The sequence below is a fragment of the Lutra lutra genome, chromosome 4 (genome assembly GCF_902655055.1).
Source record: "Lutra lutra chromosome 4, mLutLut1.2, whole genome shotgun sequence".
NCBI lineage: Eukaryota > Metazoa > Chordata > Mammalia > Carnivora > Mustelidae > Lutra > Lutra lutra.
This window is the reverse complement of record NC_062281.1, coordinates 151,430,397-151,442,899: the sequence shown is the minus strand read 5'-3', so window position 1 is coordinate 151,442,899 and position 12,503 is coordinate 151,430,397. Positions and strand designations below refer to the sequence as shown.

The following is a 12,503-nucleotide window of genomic DNA, read 5'->3' as shown; positions in this document are numbered from 1 at the left end:
GAGAGGACGGCTTGAGGCAGCGACCACAGGGCACAGTGGGGGGAGTGGGGAGAGCCAGCGCTCCTAATGGACAAGCTAGCAAACATCTGTTGACTGCTTACTTACAGAAACACTGCCAGGCACTGTTTTAAATGTTCCACTATGTGTATTAACTCATGCAGTCGTCAGACCAGCTCTACGCGGTGGAATGACCATCCCCATTTTACAGATAAGCTCCCTGAGGCTCAGAAGAGATTCAGCAGAGCGTGACACAGTTGGCTAGTGGCAGCGTCCGTATTTAATCACAGTACATTCTCTAAGCCCCCAGGCCAGCTCTGCCATGCGCAGTTAAGAGGCCAAAGATCTAAACTTCATTACACGGGTGTTTTTCCTAAATATTCCAGAAAGGTTAAAGGAAAAAAAATATAAGTCAGACAAGACATTTTCTTCTACTTTAAAAATAAGAGTCATGAGCTGCCTTTGCTGATGGAAGCCTCTACGGGCTGCCAGCAAATTTCAAGGTGCTTCACTTTGTTTTCCCATTCAATTCTCACAATATTATTGCAAGAGAAGTATTATTTTCGATTCATTTATAAAGATTCAGAAACTCTGGGGGTGCCTGGGTGGCTCAGTGGGTTAAGCCTCTGCCTTCGGCTCAGGTCATGATCTCAGGGTCCTGGAATCGAGCCCCGCATGGGGCTCTCTGCTCAGGAGGGAGCCTGCTCCCCCCCCCCACCCTCTCTGCCTATCTCTCTGCCTCCTTGTGATCTCTCTCTGTCAAGTAAATAAATAAAATCTTAAAAAAAAAAAAAGATTCAGAAACTCTGGCTCTGACGGGTTAAGTAATTTGCTCAGGAGTTTAAAATGTCCACAGACAAGCCCAGATTCAAACCCAGTGCACTGGATGCAAAATCTCCCAGGGGTCCATCAGTACCGCTGTTCGTGTCCCTGGCTCTCCACCCTTGGCTGGACAACTGGGAACAGGTAGATGGCGCTTTAGTGTCTGCAGAGATTTTTAGAGCCTGTTCAAGGAGGAAAAGGCTGCTGGCTGAACACTCCCTGAAGTCCACTTTTGTTCCTCAGCCTAACTGAAGCAGAAGCAGGCACTTGGCGAAGCAAAAATGTGTTCACTGAAATTAATTTTACACTTCCATTCTAAACACAGAGGTTGTGGAGGTAATCTACTGGTAATCTACTGATTTTTTTCTTTAGCAGCTGAAGAAACTGAATCTGGACATGAAGTGGCTTTTGTCCGTAGTTTGCAACACAGCTGGTCAACTAGCAAGATTGAACCCAGATCTTCAAGTCTTGATGTGACCCAGGCTCAGGAGAAGGCCCAGAGTGGTGGTGTGAGTGGCGTGGGCAGGTCCTTGGGTGCTTTTACTCACGTTAGGGCTGGGAGCCACGTGACTGTGTCACCCGCATTGACAGAGAAGGAGATGGAGATTCCTCACCTAGAGTATGCTTCACCTGGACACCTTCCTGGCTTCCTGCCTCACCTCTTCTCATCTGCTCACAGCTCACCTTGGCACGTGTCCCTCCTGACCACAATCTCCATTTACACTTGTCCTCCACCTGTGCCGAGGCCCCCGCACTCCACTCTGCATTTTCTTCTGGCCACACCACTTAACGTTTGTAGACATATTACAGAAATTCGTTATTTTTATGTTGTTGCCTGTCTCCCCAGTAGAAGGGAAGCTCTCTGAGGGCAGGACCCGTGTCTGTTGTATTCATGGACCTAGAACAGGGCCCGACTCGTGTGGGCACTCAGTGAATACTTATGCAAGGAACATGTCGGCAAGCTGCTAAGTTTGGGGTCTCGAGTTCCCATGACCTGTCCCAGGACATCTTCACGGGTCAGATAATGAGGGCAAAGCATGGGTAGTCTCAAGGCAGGAAGGTGACACATTTCTGAAAGAAAACTTATTCTTCTTTATTTTTTTTTTTTTTTAAGATTTTATTTATTTGGCAGAGAGAGATACAGCAAGAGAGGGAACACAAGCAGGGGGAGACGGGGAGAGTGAGAAGCAGGCTCCCCACCGAGCAGGGAGCCTGATGCGGGCTCGATCCCATGACCCTGGGATCATGACCTGAGCTGAAGGCAGACGCTTAATGACCGAGCCACCCAGGACCCCCTGGTACTTTTCTCTAAAAGACCGTATTCTATCACACTGTTCTCAAGGAAATTTTAATATCCATCTTAGGTAAGGAAGACTAGTCATCACCACTGTCCCATTTTAGGGATGGGTAAAACAGATCTGGCTGGGAAGCTTAGCAATGAAATGTCTGGGTTTCTTGAAGATTCTAAAGTGTTAGAGCCAATGGCTACCGATCTCTGTTGCTTCTGAAAATTCTTAATGATATCTGGGCTCGTGGGGAATAATTTTAACTACTTCAGAAGAGAGTACGAATTTTTACTTCACTTCCAATAACAGCAGGGTTCATATTTGTTGGCAAGAATTTGCTTCTAACATTATGTAATGAAAATTAATTTTTTATAGAAAAAAATGCCAGAAGTTGTGTAATTGAAAATATTCAGGCTCGGGGCACCTGGGTGACTCAATCGGTTAAGCGTTGGGAACTCCTAATTTCAGCTCAGGTCCTGATCTTGGGTGTTGTGAGACTGAGCCCCACGTCGTCGGACACCACGCTCAGCAGACAGTCTGCTTAATGATTCTCTCCCTGTCCCTCTGCCCCCCTCCCCCTGCTTGCATGTGCACACTCTCTCTCCCTCAAATAAATACATACATAAAATTGAAAAAAGAAAATATTCAGGTTCCCCTGGCTGTATATAAGAATAAAATAGAAAGATGAAGCCACAGATTTTCAAATATGTAGCTAAAGAAAGAGAATAGTCTTTAAGGCTCTCATGTATGTAAAGAGCAGAATACCACCTGTGGCCACATCCCAAGCAGAGTGGCCTGGCTATGTGGAGTGCCTGATGCCATGGAAACAAGTTATATGTATTTACCCTGCTGTAAAAGTAGTATATATATTTTAACAGATGCTTGGAAAACAGAACAAAAACCTTCAAAATCACTAAGAGCCCCATCACCTTCCTAATTCACTCTTAGCAATCTGCTCTCTCCCCTTAGCATCCCACTTTGCACCGAGAACCTCCCCATTCTTGAGTCTCTACCAAAGGAGGCAGACACGTCCCATCAATCAGATCTCCAGAGGTCTGTGGAGGGCTCCTGTCCCCCACTTGCCATCCTCCCTTCCTCTGGCTGAGATGGACAGGAGGAAACGAACTTGTGTTGAACGTGGCATGGTCAGGTATGGCCTGGGCTCCCTGAAGCTGTGAACTGAGTGCCCTAGAATCTTGACCTTTCCAGGTGAAAGACACGCCCAAATCCCAGCCTACAGCGTCCCACAGATTTGTAAACACTCCCCCACCTGCCAGTGGTGGCTTCTCCATGTCATCTGAAGAGTCACGAGGAGAGGCTGGTGGCTCCACAGGTATCTGGCGTAACTGGACAGCTGGTTCAAGTCAACCCTTTCTCTCCCCTGGCGGGCGGAGGCCGAAGGAAGGGAAGCAGGTGGAGGACAGCTTACCTGAGGGTACAGCAGCAGTGCCGAAAGGTACAGAACTAAACATGTCTGCACTCGCCGGGAGCGTCTGAGATGAAGACGGGATAAAGGCATCACCTGGAGTTGCAGGAGTCTGTCAGACAGAGAGAGGCAGAGGGCGTGGCGTGTGAGGCTGCTGGGAGACCTGGCTCAGCACTCATTCAGGATGGGAGGCAGCAGGTGCACTAAGTAAGGGGGGTGGGGTGCTGCCAAAGCCAGCTGCAGCCCACGCCACAGATGTGGTGGGCAGCCCATGAGCTGGCTGTAGACACTGACCATAGAACAGGAGACATGATACCTACCTTTAGAGCAGCTGTGATCATGAAGGGAGATCATGCATTTATCACTTAGTACCGGGCTGAGGCACATTAGCAGGCGCTCAGCAAACAGGGACCAGTATCACGACTCTTTGGTTTGAGCCCCTGCCCCTTGGGGGTGTTATTCCAGCCATCAAATTATGCCACGATATGTGGTTTTCAGCCTTTAGAGGTGGTCAGCTGAAATTGACACGCACCTGTGCAGGACCTACTGCGAGCCTAGCTCAGGGCTTGTCACGTAAGATGTGGTAAATAAAGAGCCTGACTAAGTGCAACAACAAAGCTTAGCAACTAGAGCAGAGACCCTCGCCTCCTGGTGCCTCCCAGAATTCTGCCTGAATCTTTACGTGCAAAGAAAAAGAAATATTTTCAAGTAGATGATAAAAACACCGAAGCCTGAGGATCAGGGAATGCGACATGCCCAGCCCATGCTGGGATCTGAGAGGTCTGTTGCAGGAACTGGCGGGTCAGGTGAGGGGTACCGAAATAAATCCGACAGACGGGAGGGATATTGAGGGGTATCCTTGATGCTCAACCCTGAGCATCAGTACTTGGGTTTGTAAAGGCCCACACCCATTCACAACAGGCTTTTGCCTACAAAGTATGTCTATTTGATGCCATAATATCCTTATTTTTCTTTTCCCCTTGGAATAGACTGGGGCAAGCAATTAATCCCGAAACCATGGCAATTAGACAAGGCCATTTTTAGACCAGCAGCCTGCGGGAGGAATGGCATTGTTCTGGGGTTTATTAAATACCCATTTGGACTGCCCTTGGGTTCAGGGCCAGAAACACAGCTGTGCGCTGCTGCATTAAGCACTTTTAAACACAATCGACGTGGCTCTGTTTTCCCCATGTGACCCTGGGGGAGCCCCAGGTCCCCTCTGGGCCTCAGTTTGCTCATCTGTAAAATGAAGGGGATGGGTCAGAAGGTCTCTTCAAGCCTTTCTAGCTCCACAGCTGGAGTTTCTCTGTGCCCAAGATGCAGCTGTCACCCCCGGGGCAGAGGAGAGAAAGAGACTGGTTAGAGCCACCCCAGCTTCTCCGGAGACAGGAGCTGCTTTCTGCACAGTCAGATCTGCTCAGGACATCAGGTGTCAGGAGCAGGGCAGCTGTGTCTAGAGCCCCTGGTGGCAGCTGTGGGCAGTAAAGTCTCGTGCCATCTGTTCCCAGAGGTGAGGTTACAGCCTTTCCTCTGGGAGGCGCATCTCGCCAATGAACCCAAGCACCATCCCTAGGTCTGCAGGACCACGCAAAGCCCAGAGGCGCTGCCTCCTTCCCAGCACCTTCTGCAGGTACAAGTGCAGCACCCTGCTCTCTATGCGTCCCCCAACTCCGGGGAATGGGCAGGGGAGGACCTGGAGGGACCATCTCCATTCTGTTCTTTTCTGTGGCCTTTGAATGCAACCAGTTCTCAAAGCACTGGGATTCAATTTTGCTTCGGGTTTCATTCTTTTTTCTTCTTTTCATTTTTCAGCTAGGGTTCCCTGAAATCTCTGTCCCTCTGCAAGCAGTGACTTACAATGACAAGCAATGGGATAGATACCCCAGCTGCAACTCCACCTGGGAATCTAAAGCTTCGGGAGAAGCTCAGCTCAGCTGGGTGGCCGGGGGGCAGGGGAGGAAGGAGGAGATAAAACGAAGAGGGAGAGAGGACGGAAGGAAGGCAGGAGGCGGGACAAGGCAGAAGATACTGGGGGAGAAGGTGCTTCCTTTCCTGGGATGAACACCTGGCTGGGTGGGCTCTGGGTGGGGACTGACAAATGGCCCACCATGCCTGTGGTCTTGTTGAATTTCTTGCTGATATTCCCAACTGGACCATGTGGTCCTTGCAAGCAAGGACCTCATCCCGTTTAGGTCTTTCTGCCCTGCCCAGCAGAAAAGCAAGTACCCAGTGGGGTCCTCTAACTGCTGATGCATGGTTTCACTTACTTCTCGAAACAGAAGCAGGTATCATAATTCCTTTAAAAAGCAGCAGAGGAAACTGAGGTTTAGGATAGCGGGTTAACTTGCCCAAATCACGCAGCTTGCAAGAGGCCGAGGTGAAACCCACCAGCAGCCCTCTTTGGCCCAAAGCCCACGTTCTTGCCACCATGCTGCTGGAGAAGGAAAGGGGCAGGACGGAGGGCTGAGCTGCAGTGCATACTTACGGGGGGAGAGGTTATATCAGGAGGGGTGGACATGTCCCCAAAAAGTTCTAATTGGGTCACAGCCTGAAAAGACAAAAAGAGAGTGACGTCACCACAAGAGAAGTCGAGGCTGCTGGGTACTGCTTTAAAACCGTATGACATGAGGACCCCTGTTCCTTTGTCATCATGACTATATACACAATAAGCCCAGCTGGTCATTGCCATTACGTCCTGATGCTAAAGACAACACCTGGGAGGCAGCCAGAATCAATTCTTGCTTTGGTGTGTTTCTGGCAGCATATCTGGGCTTAATTAAGGAAATTTGGGCTTATCCACCTCCCATAACCCATCACCCTGCTTCGCGCTGACTCGCCATCAAGGGCAGCGTACTCTCTCTTCTCCAGGAGATAAAGGCAAGAGGGCGATTCCCTCACTGCTTTCCTTCTCTGCGTGCACACACATGTACAAAGTGCCTTCCACATGCCAAATACAGTGAGACGTGACACTTTGTAGCCACTTCTCACAGCAAATGCTCCCAAGACCATGAACCTGTGTGAGAAAAGGATCATCATCCCCATTTTTACAGATGAACCAACTGAGTCTCACAGAAGTGACCTCAAAGTCACCCAGGCCAGGACTGGAATGTTCCACCTACGGAGCAATGTAGTCAAATGACAGTCTCTGAAAGAGTCAGTCTTCAGGATAAAAAATGTCATTGGAGGAAAAGAAAACATATCATTTAATACCAAGAAAGGCATCAAAAACAACCCAGTATATACACTATTAATCACTGCTAGGAACTTCACCACTGCAGACACTGTATCCTCTCTATCCCCATCCATCATACAGGACTGTCTGAGGAAGGCCAGCCAGAGCAGCAGAAGAAAGCCTTTAAGATATACTTAGAAATTAATCTGCATACACTTCGAGCTTCAGAGACCGCAGGGAGTCTATGGCTAGGAACCAAATGGCCTGCCTTAAATATATGATCACATGCTTTGTATGAAATCTGCCCACTGGGGAGAAAACTCTTTTGTCTCACCTCTGGATTTTAAGTGACAGCTTGTGATTGGGGGACCCTAAAAATATTAATCAATTTAAAGGACTGAAAAAGTCTGCCTGCCTGCCCTCCAGGGACCCCTGCCCCTGAATTCTACAGTAACCAGGCATGGCTAGATCGCTACACTTAGTGCCAAAAAAGGATTATGCTCTCCTTCTGATGAGTGAGCGAGTTATGGGCGCTGGAGAAGGTCCCACACCTGTTGATAGATTAAGCCCCAACCTCTGCAACTCCCTGGGGCTACAGTTCCCTCACCTGGACAGTAAAGATGATAATACCTCCTTCAGATTTATTGACAATATTCATAACAGCACTTTTGAAGTTTGTCTACGCCTGGTTAAAAAGGCACAAATGGCTCTTTTTGCTGAAAGAAGTTTAGCTTGGTTAATGAACTTTAAACTCTTCCCCCTCAGCTTTCAGACTGAGTAACGCGGTGCTGGGCACACAGGAGGGCCCTACACACATATTAATTTCCTTCCCAACTACACAATGCTTTTTCCATACACATAGAACACCTAGGAGGTGTTCCGGGTGAACAGAATACTGAGACAGGCCAAGCCCCAGCCTGCCGGGAGCTTGTAGGCTGGTGGAATGATCCACAGAAGTTGGCAGTTTCAAGGCAATGTGGCGGGGATGGCGACAGAGGTCTCTGTGGGAGGACAGAGAAAGGGAGTCTGCCAGCTTTTGGCAAAGAAGCTTAAGGAGGGTTTTATTTATTTATTTTTTAAAGGTGTTACTCATTTATTAGAGAGAAAGAGAGAGTAGGAGAGAGAGCAGGAGCAGAGGGAGAGGGAGAAGCAGGCTCCCCGCTGAGCAGAGAGCCCAATGTGGGGCTCGATTACAGGACCCTGGGATCATGACCCAAGCGAAAGGCAGATGCTTAACAGACTAAGCCACCCAGGCGCCCCTTAAGGAGCGTTTGCTAAAGGAGAACAGACCTGATCTGAATTCTGAAGATGAAGAGGAGTTAGCCAGGCAAACAAGAAGAGGAAGGACAATCCAGTCTGGTGCAAGCCAGGACATAGCAGAAAGGAGAGAGGCCTGAAGAGTTGAGCAGGTGCACAGAAGAGCAATTTGTAACAAGTATGAAGGTGGGGGGGAGCAGGAGGAGGCCAGCAAAGTGGATAGGGTGAGGTCCCAGTGGGACCAGACTTGGCTAGACTCTAGATACTCTCTTGTCTTAGGGAAAGAGTCTTGACCATGTTTACAACATTTTATGTTATTTAGTGAAACTATGGCAATCCTTATGCTCTCTCTTCCTGATTACTATTAAGGAATACTTCTATTGAATCAATTAGCGTGAAGCTTCTAGGCTTCCTTGCAATTGGGACTCAATGCTTTTAAAATGGCCTACAACTATTTTCAGAGGTGGGAAAATAATAAAATGAAGTTAATAATTAAGTCACACAATTTACATTTCAAATGTATTGAACTTGTGTTACTTTTACTAACATCATAAATATAATTTATTGGCTAATTTTCATTTTTGAGATATAGACTTTCCTCTTGCCAGATGATTTTCAGTCAAGGATTAAACGAGAAAAACATGCAGAGGCAGAAAACATAGATTGTTATTTCATTCCATTGGATTTGCTGTTTAAATACAAACTAGAGTTAATTAAATTTTATAGAAAAGGGGGATTCTTAGGCCATAAAATTAAAAATAATTCTAATAAGCATTTATGTTTGAGAATCTGGAATAATATCTATGTTCACACCACTCCCCCCCACCATGTTAGCCCTAGTGCTTTCATTTGTAACCCAATGAACTATGTTCCATCTGATAATACTGTTGTAATTAATCACTTTAATGGCCTCAAGAGAATTAAAAGTAACCATTCACATTTGTAAAACATTTTTATAGTTTGTAATACATTTTCCAATACATTATCATCATGTCTGATGCTCACTGAGCTCACTGGTGGCATAGCTGTCTCTCGAGCATTCCTTCGCACGGTGAGCAGAGACCAAGAGGTGACACGACTTTCCGATGGCTGGTGGGCCAGAAGAAGCTGGGCTTGACCCAAAGGCCAAACAACACCTTATTTATCTATCCCTTCACAAGCCCTAGTTAGCCTTCCTAGATGGTGGGTGTGTGGCCACCATATTCTCTAACCAGAAGCTAGGTTTCCTAAAGGGTCTGCCGTGATGGACATCCATCCGAAGAACTCAACTGGAAGGTAGGTTCAAGGTACCTATTGGCCTTTCCATTACCAGCTCTTCAGATGTCTGCAGGTAGTGATGAGGCTGCTGATGGCAGATTCTGCCTGCTTTAGGCCCTGGGCATCTCCCAGAGTAAGCAGAGGGATATTGGAAGCTGCCCCATCCAGTGAAGGGGAGAAGGATAGCTTGGCTGTTGAGGAAGAAAGCCCTCAATCTCTCCCTCGGGCCAGCCCTTTCACAGCCACTTGTTGACATGAACAAGTGATAGTTTTCGAATAATATTTAGAGTACTGTGCCACTGCTGTTTTGAGATTAGTACCCTGGTCCTTCTTTCAACTAAATGGCTGCAGGTGGACTCTGAGGCCCCCTCCTGCAGAGAAATCCTAAAAGTGCCACAGATGAAGATGTCCTTGAGCCTGTCACAGGCCCACTCCTTACGTTTTGGCATCAGGAGCTCCTTCGTGTAGGAAAAGTATGGGAACCCTAGCGTGCATCAGCTATTGTACCAAGAACAGGGGACAAGAGCCTGTTCCTGTTCCTACTCTCATGGGCTGGCTGCTTGATGGAAAGTCAGACTCGTCAATAGGATCAAGGCAGTGTAATGGAGAAGAGAGACACAGGGTTACAACAGGAGGAGCCATCTCAGGGCCTTTGCACATGTTCCTCCTCCTACCGAGAACATTTATTCCTTCCCCAGTTGCCTTTCCTACCCATCCTTCAGGACAGAAATTAGAGGACTTTTTTTTTCTTTCTTTCTTTCTCTAAGTGTTTCCTAACTCAGTTTGCACCCCATGGCACTGTCCAGAACAGCTTATAGGATACTCAGATCAGCAGTTCTCAACCTTGGATGTACCTATGGGAAAAGACTAATGTCTGCTTTCCACTCCTAGAGACTCTCAATGAGTCAGTTTGAAAGTACAGCCTAGTACCTGCGACTTTAAAAGCTCTCCTGGTGATGCTGATTTGCAGCCAAGGTCGAGGACCCCTGTCCTAGACCCAACACCCTCCCGTCGGAGGTGATACTATTCACTGGTCTGTGTATCGACCGATCTGAATAAACTCTGGCTGCCAACCAGTACATCTGGTCCGGGGTATACCGACCACATGGCCACCTTGCTTGGTTTTTCTTCACTTATGAGCACCCAGCACATTCTGCTTATGCGCCCGAAACCCCGGGGTACTATCATATTACACTATGGTAGACTAACCTACCTCATCTTTCCCATGCTGTGCACTGCTGCATGGGGACACTGTAAGCCCCTTGAGGACAGTGCCTGTGTCCTCCTGCTCTACCGAACGTCTGGCAGCTATCAGAATGCCTGGGACATGTTGGGAACTTGAAAAAATATTTGTTGAATGTCATGAGGTCAGTTCCTCTCCAATATACAATCTCAACACAAACACACGTGTACTCACACACACATCCTCTCTGACCTCACCACGGGGCTCACCAATAATCCGCCCATGAACATTAGACTAGATGCCCACGAGAACAGAGCTGGCACCTGCCATTCATGCAGGCTGGATGCGGAGAACATGGAATGCATGAGAATGACCATAGCGATCCTCATTCACCAAGAGCCTGGAGGCCTTACCTGCATTGCCTCCAAAATCTCCTCTAAGTCCATCGGCAGGTTTCTGTTCTGTAACCACAAGGCATGACTCATGAGCGTGAAATGAACAATGGGATAATGACCAGGAAGAGTTAAGCAGAAAGGGCCCTCTCGTTCTTACCGGGGTGGCGGCAGCAAAACGTTCTTCAAAATCCTCAAATGGGTGACCGTTCTGAAAGTGTAAGGGATGATGAATGAGGATGAAGAGTCGGACACACAATGGCATGGATTTATGGGTTTAATGATGATGGGATCTATGCTTTCCACTCCCATGGTCTCCCTGGGCAGGAGCTGTGGCCCACAGGTTCCCAGCAGAAGCAGATGATAAAACACGGGCCTGATCGGAGGAAATCCATAGTGGTAAGTTTGTAGGTTTTAAGTCTATCTTCCCGCAATTCCAGACATTACCTAGCCCGCCTTGATGGTGGCGACAGATAAGAGCATGGTGTTTATTGACACTCAAGATTTTTGCTTTAAAAGCAGAAAAATAGTATCATGTGGTTTGGCCAAACTCTTAACTCTTTGGAGCAATCTGTGAACAGCTGCTTTGTGAGGGCACTTATGCATGCTGTCCCCTCTGCTGGAAACGCTCTTCTCATCTCTGCAAGCGTGAAGCACCAAATCTCTCAAACCCGGGTGGACGGCTACCTCTTCCATGAAGTTCCCCTTGATCCTCTGAGCTGGAAATCATCAGAGAAATAGCATGTCATCTGTGCTGGCTACGTTGTGCTTCTGGAAGCAGGACTATGCTGTCTTTATTCCCAAATCCTGGCCACTTGCAGAGGATCTGGCACCTAGCACTGCTCAAAAATATATGAAAGAGGGGTGCATGGGGGGCTCACTCATTAAGCGGCTGCCTTTGGCTCAGGTCATGGCCCCAGGGTCCTGGGATCTAGCCCCGCACTGGGCTCCCTGCTCAGCAGGAAGCCTATTTCTCCCTCTCCCACTCCTCCTGCTTGTGTTCCCTCTCTCGCCATGCCTGTCAAATATATACAAATATATACATATATATACATATGTATACATGTATACATATATGTGTATATATGTATATATATGTGTATGTATATATACATATATGTGTATACAAATATATACATATATACACATATGTGTATATATATACAAATATATACATATATACGTATATATATACATATGTGTGTGTGTGTGTGTGTGTGTGTATGTTGTATTTTTTTAAAGAAGATTTTATTTATTTATTTGACAGAGATCACAAGTAGGCAGAGAGGCAGGCAGAGACGGGGGAGAAGCAGGTTCCCCGCTGAGCAGAGAGCCTGATGCGGGACTCGATCCCAGGACCCCGAGATCATGACCTGAGCTGAAGGCAGAAGCTTTAACCCACTGAGCCACCCAGGCGCCCCTATATGCATATTTTAAAAGTAGCTGGCAGTTGACTAAATCTAATTTTGTAGTTTTGTATTTTATTGTTCGTAATTGTTGAGGGTTTCGCTAAATGACTCTGTATTGCTGGATTGGCATCCATTGATGTGTCTGGGCTAACTTCAGGGGCCCTGAATGGACACCAGCCCCGCCCACTAGTAGGCCCCAGATAAACCACCTGTAGAGTCGCAAGTAATTATAAACACCTAATATGACTTCCCCAAAGGCCTTGTGATCAGCAGTCCCCCCTCCTTCCCCTATGTGCCCCTTA

The 12,503-nt window shown here is 47.5% G+C and overlaps 1 protein-coding gene across 6 annotated transcripts in view; it reads right to left on the bottom strand.

Moving 5' to 3' along the window:
- Positions 1-12,503, bottom strand: part of DAB1 (DAB adaptor protein 1) — a 407,123-nt gene that overhangs the window by 23,981 nt on the left and 370,639 nt on the right. For 4 of the 6 annotated variants that reach the window (XM_047727154.1, XM_047727155.1, XM_047727156.1 and 1 more), the window contains 4 exons: positions 10,953-11,003; positions 10,814-10,861; positions 6,017-6,079; positions 3,535-3,643 (listed from right to left, as the gene is read on the bottom strand). In XM_047727154.1, the coding sequence (XP_047583110.1) occupies positions 3,535-3,643; positions 6,017-6,079; positions 10,814-10,861; positions 10,953-11,003 (271 nt within the window). The remainder of the gene's footprint in view (positions 1-3,534; positions 3,644-6,016; positions 6,080-10,813; positions 10,862-10,952; positions 11,004-12,503) is intronic. The other 2 variants (XM_047727157.1, XM_047727159.1) reach the window with 1 other exon arrangement.